This window comes from Calypte anna, chromosome 11, assembly GCF_003957555.1.
Source record: "Calypte anna isolate BGI_N300 chromosome 11, bCalAnn1_v1.p, whole genome shotgun sequence".
Taxonomy (NCBI): Eukaryota; Metazoa; Chordata; class Aves; order Apodiformes; family Trochilidae; genus Calypte; species Calypte anna.
In genome coordinates this window covers 9,795,851-9,810,368 of record NC_044257.1, presented here as the reverse complement: position 1 = coordinate 9,810,368, position 14,518 = coordinate 9,795,851, and the positions used below count along the sequence as shown (strand labels likewise).

At 37.0% G+C, this 14,518-nt stretch overlaps 1 protein-coding gene across 1 annotated transcript in view; it reads right to left on the bottom strand.

Moving 5' to 3' along the window:
* Window positions 1–1,685: 1,685 nt before the first annotated feature.
* The window catches only part of DPY19L3 (dpy-19 like C-mannosyltransferase 3), a 30,674-nt gene continuing 17,841 nt past the window's right edge, over window positions 1,686–14,518 (bottom strand). The window contains exons 16-19 of the mRNA XM_030458002.1: window positions 12,451–12,533; window positions 6,326–6,458; window positions 5,742–5,900; window positions 1,686–5,152 (exon numbers count right to left, since the gene is read on the bottom strand). Coding sequence (XP_030313862.1) covers window positions 4,991–5,152; window positions 5,742–5,900; window positions 6,326–6,458; window positions 12,451–12,533 — 537 coding nt within the window. The 3' untranslated portion in view covers window positions 1,686–4,990. The remainder of the gene's footprint in view (window positions 5,153–5,741; window positions 5,901–6,325; window positions 6,459–12,450; window positions 12,534–14,518) is intronic.

Here is a 14,518-nt window from a genome sequence, read left to right as displayed (position 1 = left end):
TATTTCATGATCATAGCTGTCACAAACAGGATGTGGAAAATTAAGTAAATATACACAAAAACTTTCTCCTTCCCCTTCCCCAAACAGCAGTAATTTTATCTCCATACCTTGTGTTCTTTCCATAACTATGGATATGCTTTCATTTTGGCTGGTTTTAATTTCATTTAGCTTGTAAGCTCCTTGGGGCAAGGACTGTCTGTATTTGCCTGTGAAGTGTCACACCTATGTAAGGCACTGTGTAAATAATGTTTTTTTGTATATGATGTCTCTTCCCTGCATATATTTAAGGTTGACTAAAGCTTGCACTATGATAAATTATTTCTCTCTCTGCTTTGATCAGATACCTCTACAGACAGAACCTGTGTTCTGTTCTGTCTGAAAAGCTGTGAGGTGCAGCAGCTGCTTCTCATGGATGTGTGGACTCGGGCTCTCATTACACACTCTAAAGAACATTGCCTTTGCTGCTGTCCCAAGGGCTGCAGCCACAGACCAATCCTTCTCTCAGCTATCCCAGTGCTTTTAGCATCTTGCACGGTCATAGGTTTTGCAGAGAAAAATCAGTCTGAGGAGGAAGAAATCTTTAACTTTATATTCAACTACAATTACTCCTGTTGTGTTCCCATAGGCTTATTCCCTGTTCTGGGATTTTAGGCTCTGAGAAGCAGCTGACATGTAGGATGTGCCCTGTCATCCTTATTACAGCTATGGCACTAATTTGTAAGAAAACATAAATTAGAGAAGTGGCCACAGGCTCAGAGCTTCTTGGGCAGGTGCAGTTAGCCAAACATTTTTCAGAATGCACAGTATAAAACAAGAGGCCAGAAAACATTTAAAAACTGCTCTAAGAACGTGCATGAATGCAATCTCAGTAATAGGATATACTCATTTGCAGCTGTCATGCCCTATTAAAACCCAATTTTCTCTTTGTACAGATTACTAATTAACTCACTTAATTTATCTGTTTTAATTTGCATGCTCCTCTTTTAATTACTGTGTGATTTCTGAAATAATGTCCTCCCTCATTCCGTGTGTACTCACATTCAAGTATTTCGGTACCCTAACAAAAAACCCTTATCTTGGTGTAGCACTGACATGGCTCAAGAGCAGAGACAGCTGGCTCAGCCACTGAAAGCTTTACAAGGGGTGAGGGGGGAAGGAAAAACAATTGAAAAAAAAAATCATTGGGTCCCTAGGTAGTGGGATTTTCAGTAATCTGGTACTTTTATTAATCTTCCTCTGTATTCTTTGCGGACTTTAAATGTTTTAAGAACATTTTATTTAGTATAAAATATTTGTAAAGATCTAAAATTTTAATAATCATGTGGATATTAGTATTTAATCTGTCTGCCTGTCACCTACATTAATCTTTGTGGTTTTCTGCTTTTAAAATAACGCTCCAAAGCTGTAACATGTAGCAAAGCCATGCAGAAGTGGATAACTGAGATGGAGTAACTGCCTCAGTCCACTGATCTTGCTCAGGTTAAGGTGTATTGAGGGGTGACTGGTAAACACAAGGAGGATTCAAGAAGTCAGTGACAGGGGCAATATAACCAGCTTGAGAAAACTCAAAACTTCCTGCTGAAAAATTCTTGGCTTTCCTCCATATGAAATGAAATGAAACTTGTTGCCTAATTGCACCCTTCTCAATCCATTCCTGCATAAAAACAACCAAAATTTTTTTTTCAAATTACACAATTTATTTAGTATACAATAGTCATTACATCTCTTTACAACAATATTATAAAATAATTATGTTAGAGCTCACTGGCAGAACACTGAAACAAGAAACTAAAATATACTAAGGGATCTGAAACGTTTTTCCCCCTTAAAAACATTCTGGCTACTTGATAACATTTTGTCTCTGTGATTTAAAAAAAGTCACTCACACCACAGTTCCACTGATCACAACAGGCAGCTTAAAAGTTCTTGTGGACAAGAGGTAACACATACAAGAAGTCGTGACAGTGCCATTCCCATTGCCAGCTATTGGTAAGATTTCAGGCAAAGCCTTGCCATGAGGGTGGGCCCTGGGGTAGATCAGTTATACAAGCAAACAGTGATACCCCAGCAACCATTTGGAAATAAGGTGCATCAGGTTGGTAAAGTTCAGAAATAGGAAAAGATATTTTTCTTTAAAATTGCACATTTTAAATGAAGTGAGTAAAAATCACAGTAAGACATGGGAAGGTGAGAAAATAATTATCAGCCACTAAAACACCACCTACCTCCTAGAATTCTCAGTCTTATTCCCCACTGCAAGGAAGAAGAAACATCACCCATGTCACCAGCAGCACTGACTGCTCTCTGCTGCCCCAGCCTTCCCCAGGATGCTTTGCTTTGGTGGGCATGCCTTAAAATCAGAGACAGAGGAGCAGCTGCTCCCTCTCCCTGCCTGCTGGGCTGATGTGTGAGGTCTCTCCTCTGATCTGGTAAGTGGTTTTGGCATTTTTTGTTTTACTTTTTTAAGGAGACCAATTGATCTGAACACTGTGCTGCATGGTCAATGCAATACGCCCTTCCCTTTGGTATGAAATCTTTCTGGTACAGGCATTGTTGGCATTTTTTAAAAGTATCAGAGGCTACAAAGACCTTAAAGACTGAATTGCAAGAGTTAAGCACTCTCCAAAATATTTTGTATCCACTATTTCAATTTCTGGTGTGCTAATTTAGGGGATGTCTGAGTTGCAAGAGGAAACAATGTTACTGTGGTGGGTCTGGTCATTACAGCCATTGGCTTTTAAGCTTTCCCCAGGCCTATGAAAAAAAAAAAAGAGTTTTGAACTTGGTAGTTTCTACAAAAAAGTTAAATTTCTCCTTTGGCAATATTAGAGAGTGTGGTTTTGAAAGAAAAAAAAAAAAAAGTCTATTTAATAACTATTGTTACAGTCAGGACTGGTTAGTCTCAGCTGTTACCCTACAAGTAAATTGTGGAAACAATAGGGCACTACTGGTCTGGAATCTCTCACTTCCATCAGGGGAAAGTTACTGCACCTTCTAAGAAAGATAAAACCACATTTTAAAATAAGACAATACAGCCCAGACATACTTCACCTTATGTGTGCTTGTTTTTAATTACTGTAAGGCACTCGTTGAGGAATTCACTGACCCATGCTTTCAGCAAGAACAGGCATGCATCATTATGGGCCTAATTAAAGTTCTAACACTGATTAAAATGTTTTATTATTGTATGCTGTTAAACTGCAGTGGTCTCCAACCTCATTAAGGGATAGAGGCTAGAAATTACTTGGGAGTTGCAGCTGCTCAGTTTAACAACCCAGCTACTGTCAATGTTTGATTTAAGTACAGTCTGATTAAAGCACACTTTGCTTTTGTGTTAGCATGAAGGTGCAGAAAGGTGTTGAATGCTGTTTAATGAGTATTTACAGAATATAAAATTGTTTCAGCATGTGACATAACCATCTCCATCTCTTAAGTAATTTACCTTAGTACAACTGAAAAGGGAAAACATTTAAATCATTGGGAATTGGACCACAGCTCACTTGTGAAAGTGAATCTCATTACACATCTTGATTAAATTAAATGTGGAGTTTGCTATCAGTAGCACTTTAAGTTTCCCATAATTAGAAATTAATTGCAGTGGTAATTATTGTAACTGAGTTATTTGCACAGGCCACAAACACTCTCATAGGTGTTCAAATGTTAATTCAACATTGGCCTAGAGGCACTTGATTATTGCAATTCTTTTTTTTGTAAGAAACAAATGATCCTAGTGGATGTCTAATTAAAGTTGGAGGGTACAATCAGACTTAATCTGCAATTTCAATTAAAAAAACCAAAGCAGCACAAAAACACAGCAGAAGTCCTGTTATCTACATAGAAGGTGAAAGTCAATATGATTCACAAAGTTCTGGCCAGTAAAAAGACAAAGGGTACAAACAAATTGCAAAATTCTCAGGATGGGGTCTGTCTTCACTTTAGTCTTCCAAGTCAATTTAAAACAGCTGTAGACTCTCTTTTAGTAAAAAGAGCAAGGACACAGTAATTTTGTGCTAAAATATATAGCTTTGTGTCTGAAATAATGCAAGGCAAAGAGCTCTAATAACTTGAATGTATTTTAAATACCTAAGTTTCCTGCTGCTTTTACAGATTAATTTTTCCTCTGTAAGGCTGGCAGTGTTCAATTTTAGTATCTTGCTGGAATTTACATGGGGAGAAAAGCATCCCCTGTAGTTCAGAAAGCAAAATACAGAAACTAGTGCTGTGAGAATCCAAGCTGACAAATTTTGTTTTTTGTTTGTTCTGAGCATTTTACAAGGATATAAACATGCAACGTGTACTAAGCATGCTCCAACCTTTTTTCTCATTAGAAATACGTAACACTCCATCATGTAATGCTTAACATTATAAAACAGTGTTTCTATATCACTAGAAATGCTGGACAATGATTAAAGTTTTACCCTTCCAACCTGTTTGCTGATTCTGCAGTTACATCCATAAGCCTGGAAACACATAACTGCACATTCCCCAAGAATTAAAAAAAGAGGCACTGAAAGAACACAAGGTTTGATCAGAGAGGGTCAGATAGTAATTTTTGTGACTGTTTTCAGGACCCATTAAGATAATGCATACTGGCATGGGAGTAGCATGGTCTGCTTTCAGTGAATTTCTATCATTTTATAGTCAAATTCCAAACTGCTGAGCAGAACATCACAGGCTGGTTACACTGCAGTGGTCCTGCAGTTTTCCAGTCAGTTAGAACTGGAAAACAATTATATCCCAGGTATTCTGGAGGTCAGACTTTACTGTCAAATGGTGGTCCCTGCTCACATTTATTTATGAATCTATGAAAATTTTGGACAACATCAAGATGTTATCAAAACTACCCTGTCTAAAAAGATAAGAACCAAACTAACTAAACAAGAAACCATCAATGTAAAATGTCTTAAAAATGTGTTTGTAAACTTCTTCTGCATTTCCTAATGTGGATTCTAGCATTAAAATACTGAATTTGAAGCCATGGTTGGACGCATTATTTATGCTTGGCAAGTTTGTAAACATGGAATGTTTTGTTCTGAAACACTCTAGTGAAGTGCATGGTGTAAGAAGGCAGATTTTTTTTTATTTCCTCACAGAATCGAGGAAATAATGAAGGTTTCAAATCAGGGTCATTCTCTCCCAGTCCATCCATGATCTGTAATGAAATTGAACAGATTGGTGAAATACCTTCAGCCAATTCAGTCACAGGCAATGAGAAGAAACAAAAAACAACCTTGACAATACTTTCAGTGGGTTATGCTGGCCAGATTTGTTAACAGTGACTGTATGAAACAAGCTGGGGGTTAAACCAGTAAGCTTTATAGTATCATTGTCTCTATTATGGATAAAGCTGATTTGTCAGAGGCACAGATCTGTTTTGGGTGATACAGCTTGCTGTGGTTCTGTGTTGGGCCCAGATATGCTTGAAAATTCCCCTCACACAATGGAGGGGATTAACTACCTATCTGCAAGTCCTGGAGCAACTGAAGCTATGAAAGGGAACACCATTTGTGTACTGCTAACCCTGGAGCTCATCAGAACTGATTACTTATTTTGCTCAGGCTGAGTTCCTCCTTCTCTTATTACCAGATACCATTAAAAGCAAGCAGTGTTCAATATTGAGGATGTCTAAAGGCTCCATTAGATTTTACTTTCCATGCTCATGATGAAGTGGAAGTAACTCAAGCTACTTCAGATATTCATTGCATTCCAAAAAGACAAATCTGTTTTCTTTATACACTTACGTGGCCATTAGCTATATCGAGTAAGTCACGTAACCGACAGCCTCTGCTGTGTCTTCTCTCGTAACAAATGCTGTCCTCCAGGATCACATAGTCTGTGCCAAAGGACTGCAGTATTCTGTAAACATCTTCAGGAGATCTCTTGGCATAGATCTGATAAATCTACAGAAGCAGTAAACTAAGCTGTAAGACACAAGACATTCCCACCACTTCTCTGCTCTTTCATCGCTCCTTTATCTTGAACCAGAGAAAGAACTGAGATCAATAGCCCAGCAAATCAGGAAATGCTCTGATCAGGTTGAAATGGGTTGAAAAGCTATTAATGCCAACAGTACCCAGAGAAGTTCACTTAAAATTGGCTTGAGTGCCCAGGTAAAGTTATTCAGACATACACCAGCTGCTGGAAGTGAGTTATCAGATGCCCAAAGTATTATGAGTTTCTCTGGAACTGTATCTGAAAACAAAGTAGTTCCATGAGTGCAGCCTGTGATGTCATTTGCAATGTGCCATTAGAGATTATTTGGGTTTTCTGGGATGGAGCAACTGATAAGGGTAAGAATTAGCTTAAACAATCAGAATTCTCTTACCTGTTTTGTCCTCTCTCTCAGATTCTTATCCTCATAATGGGGATGATTAGTTAAGGTCCGTCCAGTGCACAGCTTGACTCCTGCCAATAGCTGCATGCTCCCAGCAAACACTGCTGTGTTTGGAGTGTTTGACCTAAACAAACATTGATAAGTCTGAGAAGTCTCTGCAGGGACATTTTTGCATTGCTTGTTACAGATCAGAAGGAAAAAAAAGACTGGAAAAGTATTTTTCTGTCTCTCCTCTATTCAGGGAGCAAACTGTTCAAGCAACTTCATGTGTTTTCTTCAAATATGAAGCAGATAAATCACAATAATACTCACTAACTGCAAATAAAAAAATCTACTATGCACCATGAGGAAATTTAGGGGAAACATGATACTGAAAATTTCAAACTGTTTTCATATTTCATATATTTCTTGGGTTCATAGAGCCTCTGAATACTTGTAGATTTCTATCTCCTAATTTTTTAATAGTTCAAGAAACCTGTTGTGACAGATTTATGCAAGGTACTCTATATAAAATAGATTGTTCCATCTGAATGCTAGAACTTCTTGTTACTGTCCTGGCATTCACCACTCACTGGGGAATGAGAAATTAATCCTCATATTCTGACAACTGTAGGAAAGAAATAAATAAAAAAAGTCACCCCAGTTGCAAAAAGTGGGAGAGTAGGAGGGAAGGGTGAATTCAGAAAATGCCAGACAGAAATGCTGTCATCACTGGTACTGTGATCTCATCTGAAATTCAAAAGTAATGTCTGTAACTGTTACCTAAATAATAGTGGTGGTATCTCAGCATTGTTCAAATACTGGTAATGAAAAAAAAGTATTTTGCTCACCTTCCCCCCAGCAAGTTTACAAGCTAAAATATTTCTAAAGACACCACAGAAGGGCAAAGCAAAGGTTGAAGTAAAATGCCAGGTAACAGAGACTACTACAATTGGGCTACTTAAAAGGGGTCACAGTATGTTTAAATGTTTTCTAGTGCTTAGCAGGCATTTAACCATTGGTTCTATAAAGACCAAAACTATGGAAAGATGCATACATTAAATAAAGTAAAATGAAATTAGAAAGGAATGTGAACAGTTGCCTAACAACCCTATACATCCCCATCTGACACCTATAGTAGTCAAATAAATGACACTTTGGGGTGCACTTTAGGGAGACTTAAAACTCCAGCTATCAATTCAGTCTTCTTTAAGCTCCATGATTGGCTTGAAAATATCAGAAGATGAGTATTAAATTTTACTTTAAATAGATTATATTTAGCAAGTGAATTAATTATTAAAAACTCTTCCTAAAAATGTTTGCACTGGTACATGAATCTCATCTTCTGTGACTGTGACAGAGACAGTATGTTTAATAGGACAGTTTAGCTTTCCTTATAGGCTAGTTTTTCAACAGTTTCTAAACCTAGTTTAGAAGTTGAAGTCTGAAAATATTAAATGTCTTTTAAAAATTTATTTTTTACTTAAAATATTCAAAGCCACAAGTGTCATGAAGTAAACCTTTCATAAAAATAAATTCATTCATCTCAGAATTTAATATTATGTAAATGTAATAGCCCTGACAGCCTGTCAGCTAGGACTCATCCCTGATTCTGCAGGAAAGCACAATTCTTTAGGCTAAGCTAAAAGATTCACTAGATTCACAGCACGGGATTTCATAGTAGGGACTTAGTAGAACTTAGACCCTTAAATGAAAATTATAATTCTCAAAGCACTTTGAACATGTGTCTGTGTTTGTGCCTGGGCTGGGAAGCTCCTAGTGTGAAAAGTCCTTTTCTGTGTTTGTTCAAGATTAGTTCAGATTTTGTGAGGCTCTGCATCACCAAGGCAATCCTGCACCTCTCATTGCTAAAGAGCCCAGTACAATAGGAACTTGCAGAATCTATCTTCCTTTTTAAGAATAACAAGTGTCAAAGACAAAGCCCACAAGAAACAAACATTTCCATGTCCTGAGATCCTTGATAATGATAACAAACCTTGACCCCTGCCACTGTCTGTGTTTCCCTGAGGGAGAGGTGCCAGGCACCCAGCTCCCATGGCAATGCCACCAGCACAAACCTGGCACCGCCTCTCCCTGCTGTGACAGGGAAGCGGGGAGGTGACACTGAGTCTGCCTGTAACTACCCCGTAACTGCACCGGCGGCTGTGACTGAGCGATCATCTGCAGGAACAGCCACCAGAGGGAGACGTGGTCATTAATTAATATTTTTTGGGGACAGGACAATTCCAGACACTGCTCTGTATCCCAGGCAGCCAGTGTGCTTCAACCCCCTGAATGACACTTCTCTATTATAGAAAAACGAAGCAATTTTTCCATTGTCTGAATAAATGATGTATAAAATGGAAGGATAATTTGTTTTTATAGCTTTCTGCCAAGCTCCACACCACACTGCCTAACCTGCAAACAATTTATTCTGTAGGAAATGTCACTAAATAATGACAAGGACTTACAGGTCAAGCTGATTTACATTATATAATTTAAATGTCATTTCAAGCAGACCTGATGGCATTTTGAACAATCATCTCATTTATTTTTTAAGCTCTAAGCTTTCAACAAGTTAATTAGTTGAACTAATGGGTAAACTAAGCACTATATTATATGAGGCTTTTCTTTACCTAGACTTAAGAATTTAGAGAATGATATATATAATGATATATATTTACATATATACACAAAAGAATAACCCATTAAAAATAAAAGGGTTTTACAGTAACTACTTGCACAGACTCTGAACGAAGTAATTCTTTCTCTAAGCTACTGAAGAATGATTGTGAGGTGATTTTAAGGAAGCTTTACAGAACTGGCCAACCTTACAATCACAGGTTACATCATTAGAAAGAAAATGGCAGTTTCTGCTAAAAGTATTCCAGAGTTGTGCTCTGTAGTTGGCTTTCAAAGCCATAAATCTGACAAATCTCAGATTATTCCTCTATTAGTGCCTGGTTGTGATATGAATCTATGAAGGAAATGGGTTTGAGATAAGGAGATTCCAAAAGGGGTTCTCAAACATGCCACGGTAGATTTTTTTTTTCCCTTTTCTAAGCAAGTATTTTTATTTGCAGAATGCTATCTTAAAATATTACAGGTTTGGCTACAAATGATAGGCAGTAAAGCATACTCAGTCAAACTGTCATGGTTCTTTTTTTTCCCTCTGGTTTGGAAAGACTGAAAATTGCAAAAATGGAAAACAACAGCACAAAGAAAGAGCAACAAGATGCATTTTTGTTAGTCTCAGCCTCACTTTCATGCATGCAGATTTTGTTCACATAAATGAGTGCACCTACACAGCTGGTATAATCCTACTTCTCAGGCACTATCAAATTCATGCCTGAATTTCACTGACCCATCAGTCAATGCCAAAGGATAAGCCCAAGAACTTCAGAACAATGATTTTTTAAAAAGAAGAAAAAGAAAGTGTAATATTGCCTTTAAAGTCTGGAATATGTGTTGACTTCAGTGTGATTGTCTTGAAAATTAAGCAAGTAAGAGTGAAGAGTTAAAATTTGCAGCTGGCTTGAGATTAAAACACAGCCATTGATACAAATAACTAAATGAAAGATACACCATCAAACCATGGCTATCCCGTTTTTGTAACCTTTGGAGCTTTTTTGAAATCTGTGGGGTTATCACTAATAGAAAAATTTGCCTGCTTCTCCCCCACACCCGATTCAAATACAAATATTTGTATTTGCTCTGCCAAATATCTCAGTTAACTTTTCCACTATTTTGGCTGTTGTCTGAGATTTCTATGAAGTTTTTCTATAATTTTTGTAACTGCTTATGAAATATTCCACAATTCTAGACAGGTTTCCCCTTTAAAGGCAGAAGACATTGCTTCTTAAACACTTACCAGAAGTAAACAGAGTAGGGAAGTTCACGCTATTGATTTGCACATTCTACTGATATTCTTCCCCATCTCACAAATGTTGTTCCTGTTGTCTTAGGGAGAAAGACCAAAACTAAGAATTTTAATATACTTCCCATGTGGGAATACAGCTGTGAACTAGCCCTGGGTTCACAGCAGAACCTTCTGGACTTCTTTGGTTTTTGGTGTTTGTTTTTTTTTTCGTATCTAAGAAAATGAGGCATGGGTAGGAAAAAGCAAGAGACTGGGATATGCAAAATTATTGTGTTACAAATTGTGCTCTACAAGAGCTGCAGTCCAGTATTATGCAGTAATTTTATTGCAAAATAAACCAGGATATCTTCCAAAAAATGCTGTGGTAATTTTAGTAAGGGCAAGAGTAAAAAATACATCTACAAGACACTTCACAGTGAACTATTATTCAGATTGTGTATTTGGAAAAATTAATATGCATTTAGATGTAAGCAGACAGAAGGGTTTTCTTGTTGTGGAAAGACTGCAAGACAGATGAGTTACTCCTGGGTCACTGCTATAAGTGACAAATAAGAACTTCTTATACTGAGTTTTAATAATGAGTAACTAGTTCCTGACACCAGCCTTGACAGATCATTAACTACAGCAGAACTATCAATTGTTTGTTAGTTCAGTAAAACTTAAGAAAATCTGCTACTTTGAGAAACTTACCATAAATTTTGTTGACTTGTATTTAAAGCATAGATAATTAACTCTTCTTTGTAAGAATAAGATTTCTAAACACAATAAATTCTAACTAGAAAATTTACCTCTGCAATTGTCTGTCCAGAATTAAAATGAAAAGAGGACAAGCACCAATTTAGCCTTCTCAGCACTAAGAACATATGAAAAATTGTTCTCATTGGATCCAGTCAAATCCAGTTCGTGGCTGGGGATAACTTCACGTGTATATTTTATGTACATATCTATATATAACTCTCTATATTGTACACAGGAGACCTGAACTATCAGATATTTACCATCTTTTAATAAAACAGTAATGGTAAATGGAACTGCCTGGTAAACATTAGTCACAAAAATGTGGCAATATGGCTGCAAAGTTTATAAATGATGGAAAAAACTCATCATTTTTCTTTCAAAGTAAGCCAGTAAAGGATTGTAGTATGTTTTACTTACAAATTACTCCTAGTTTATGGATTAAAGAAAGAGAACATTTTGAGTGTAACTATGTTGCTATGGAAAGAACTGGCTGGGTGTTTTGGTTTCACTCATTGCATATGCAAACACAATATGGGGCTCCAAGGAAATACTTCAAATAGTTCAATGTTAAATGTAGCAAATTCATGTTTACTTTCAGAATGTTTTCCTTCAGAACATGAAAGTGATTTAAAAAAAAAAATATCAGAGTTCCAAGTAAATACAATCCCCAGGAATTTAAACTGATGGTTAAGAACTTAACCTGAAATTTTTTAGTGATTACTCTATGTAAATAGAGTACATATGCCTTAAATTCATAGTCCTCCAGAGAACATAATTTTTTTCTCAGTATTTTTTACATGCAGTATTTCAAACTGTTTCCACCTAAAAAAAACTTCCCTGTGCTTTATATGAGAAAGAGAAGTGATGAGGTAGGTTTGTAATGATTAACTCATACTCTTTAAAGAGATTTTGCACCTTTGCTTAGTGGTGGCAAGTTGAAGTTCAATTACAATAATTTTGTCTTTAGTTTAGAACATATCTTGGGATTAATTCTAGTAAGTATCAATTATTTAAATTATTTCCAAGTTCAAGAAACAGACTGTAGAGTACAGGTTTTCCCTACAACTGTCCATAAAGCTTTTTAAAATGATGAAGTTAAAAAGAGGACACCAGGTTAGAGGGGAAGATAGAAATTCAATTACTTCACTGAAAAGGTCAATCGGTGTAAAGAGGTAGCTATAATATGGTATGATCAAAGAAGTTTGACACCTCCAAATTTACTTTTTTTGGCTAGAAAACCTACATGTACTTATGGGAGCAAATGGAGTCAGCTGGTTCCCTGATGCACAGGCAATAGAGCAGCATGATCCTGAACCAGAGCAGTCTGGGGCACTCTGCACATTGCTGTTCTCTGCAGCAGTTAATCTGCTAACCTCTTGATAGCCTACCCACCCTTAACTATCTCCATGGGTCAGCTGAGTTCACTGATGAGCTGTGACTAATAAGGAGAACACTATAACTAAGAACATTAGATCTACACAAATAGCATTTAACTTTAATAGAGAAAAAATCCTCTTACTTAATCCAGTTCATCAGCTCCACAGTGTCGGGGTCATAGAATTCTCTCAGCTCTGACAGCTCATCCATTATTCCAGGCCAGAACTGCAATGAAAAGAAAATAAAGCAAATTGAAGACAGAATGAACAAAACAGTTTCTGGATGTTGAATCGTATTATTTCCTCTGAGCTGGTAAATGACCTTGTCCAGCTCATGTGTAAGCTGCAAGACATCTACCCTTCTCATGAAGGACAGGTGGCTGTCATTGCAGTATGAATACATCATTTAGAGTCTGAGATCTGGAGCTCCTGCCAGATGACCAGACTTACCCATTGGGGTGACCCTAGCAGCAGCTTTTCTCACATACACACCTCACTGGAGATTTCTGGAACTCTAATAGCTAAGGTCAACTTGTGTTTTCAAATCCATAGGATAGAAAAATACAAGTTGCCACCAAGTAAGGCTGCTGTGCATTTTATCTGCTTTACAAGCAAACCATTCCAGCTCCCTGGACTATAGGATGAATATTACTGTTTAAAGTTATTTCTTGACAGACTAAGCCTTGAAAAAACAGGTACAAGATAAAGTAGTATCATGTTATAGCTCAATACATAACAGCCAAGCTATAAATAATGCCTGTGATTACAGGAGAAGGAAAAATTCCAGGAATTAAAATTAATTTTAAAAAGGAAATTTGCATCTACATAAAAGAAGTAGGATGTCTGTATCAGAAGTTCAAATCATTAGATGGGCTATGGATACCATTAATGGCATTTAATAAGTCTGGTTTAAAAGAGAAGCACTGAAGGAAAAAAGTGTGCCTGAACAGCAACAATTCATAGACTACTGGGGTAAAGCATTTCAGTATGTACTGGAGACAATAAATAAATGAAACCTGGCAGAGAGAAATAAGGATGGAAATTGATTCTGGAAATCTTAACCTTTCCCCAAATAGTTAACAGAACCAACTTTTATTTAAGGGTTTCTTCTTGTTTATGCTAGTGAATATTCAAGTCCAAAAGGAGCAATTAAGAGAGATAATGACAATACTAATGACTTAATGATTGCCTTGCATTAGTCTTTATTACAGAGGATTGTATTGAAACCTATTCCAAACCTGCTTTCTGTAGATAATGGGGACTGCTGGCTTGCAAAGTGAAACATCACAGGAAACAGTGTAAGAAAACCCAACTGATAATTTAAAAAGCTATAAATCATCCAACTTGGATAAAATTCACTTAAGAGTTCAGAAGGAATTTTAATGTGATGCTGCTGAGCTACATAGCAGAAATATGCATCCTTTTACTAAAACTGGAATTATGTAGGAGCACTGGGGAGCCACTTAGGATACTAGTTTAACTGTTTACTTGATATATTTCTTAAAGTAATACTGGCTGGCAGACTGAGAAACATCTAAAGAATTGTTACAGCAGCATCACACCCTAACAGCCTTGGGAAATACAGCAGTATTTTATAAGATGCACACCTACTCTTCAGGAGATCTCAGGATTCAGGAGATTAGTGAATAAATTAAGCAGTTGTGAAATGAGACTGTAGTCTCATAATGAATCAAAATTTCCTTCTCCATTGCTGACCTACTCTAGATAGACAGATAAACAATGAGAGGGCCTGTGGTCCTTCAGGGTGGAGACAAAAGGAAATGGGCTCTACTCTGCTTCTTGCTGCTGCTGCAAACCTGCTCTGCAACCAATCCATTGACACTGAGCCATCTTCTGAATGCTGGCACTGTCAGATGTCACTAAACAATCTGCACAGGTGTTTAAAGTTACAGAGTCAGACTGCAGCTTCTGAGTGAGTACAAGCAGTTTGCACTGGAGGGAAATTCTGGTAATGGGGTTTGCTATTACTGAGTTCAGTAAGAGAAGTCTGAGGTAAAAGTTTTCCAGTGACACTATGTTTAATTAGTCAAGCGAGAAAAGAGAAGAGCTTCAGGAGTTCCAAATACAATGAAAAAGTAAATAAAAAGAAAGGGATGCAAAAATATGGAGGAATAACAGTGATAAAACAGCTTTGTCTTGTAAATCAAATATTTGTCAGATTGAGAAAAAGTGTACACAAGGAATGGATAA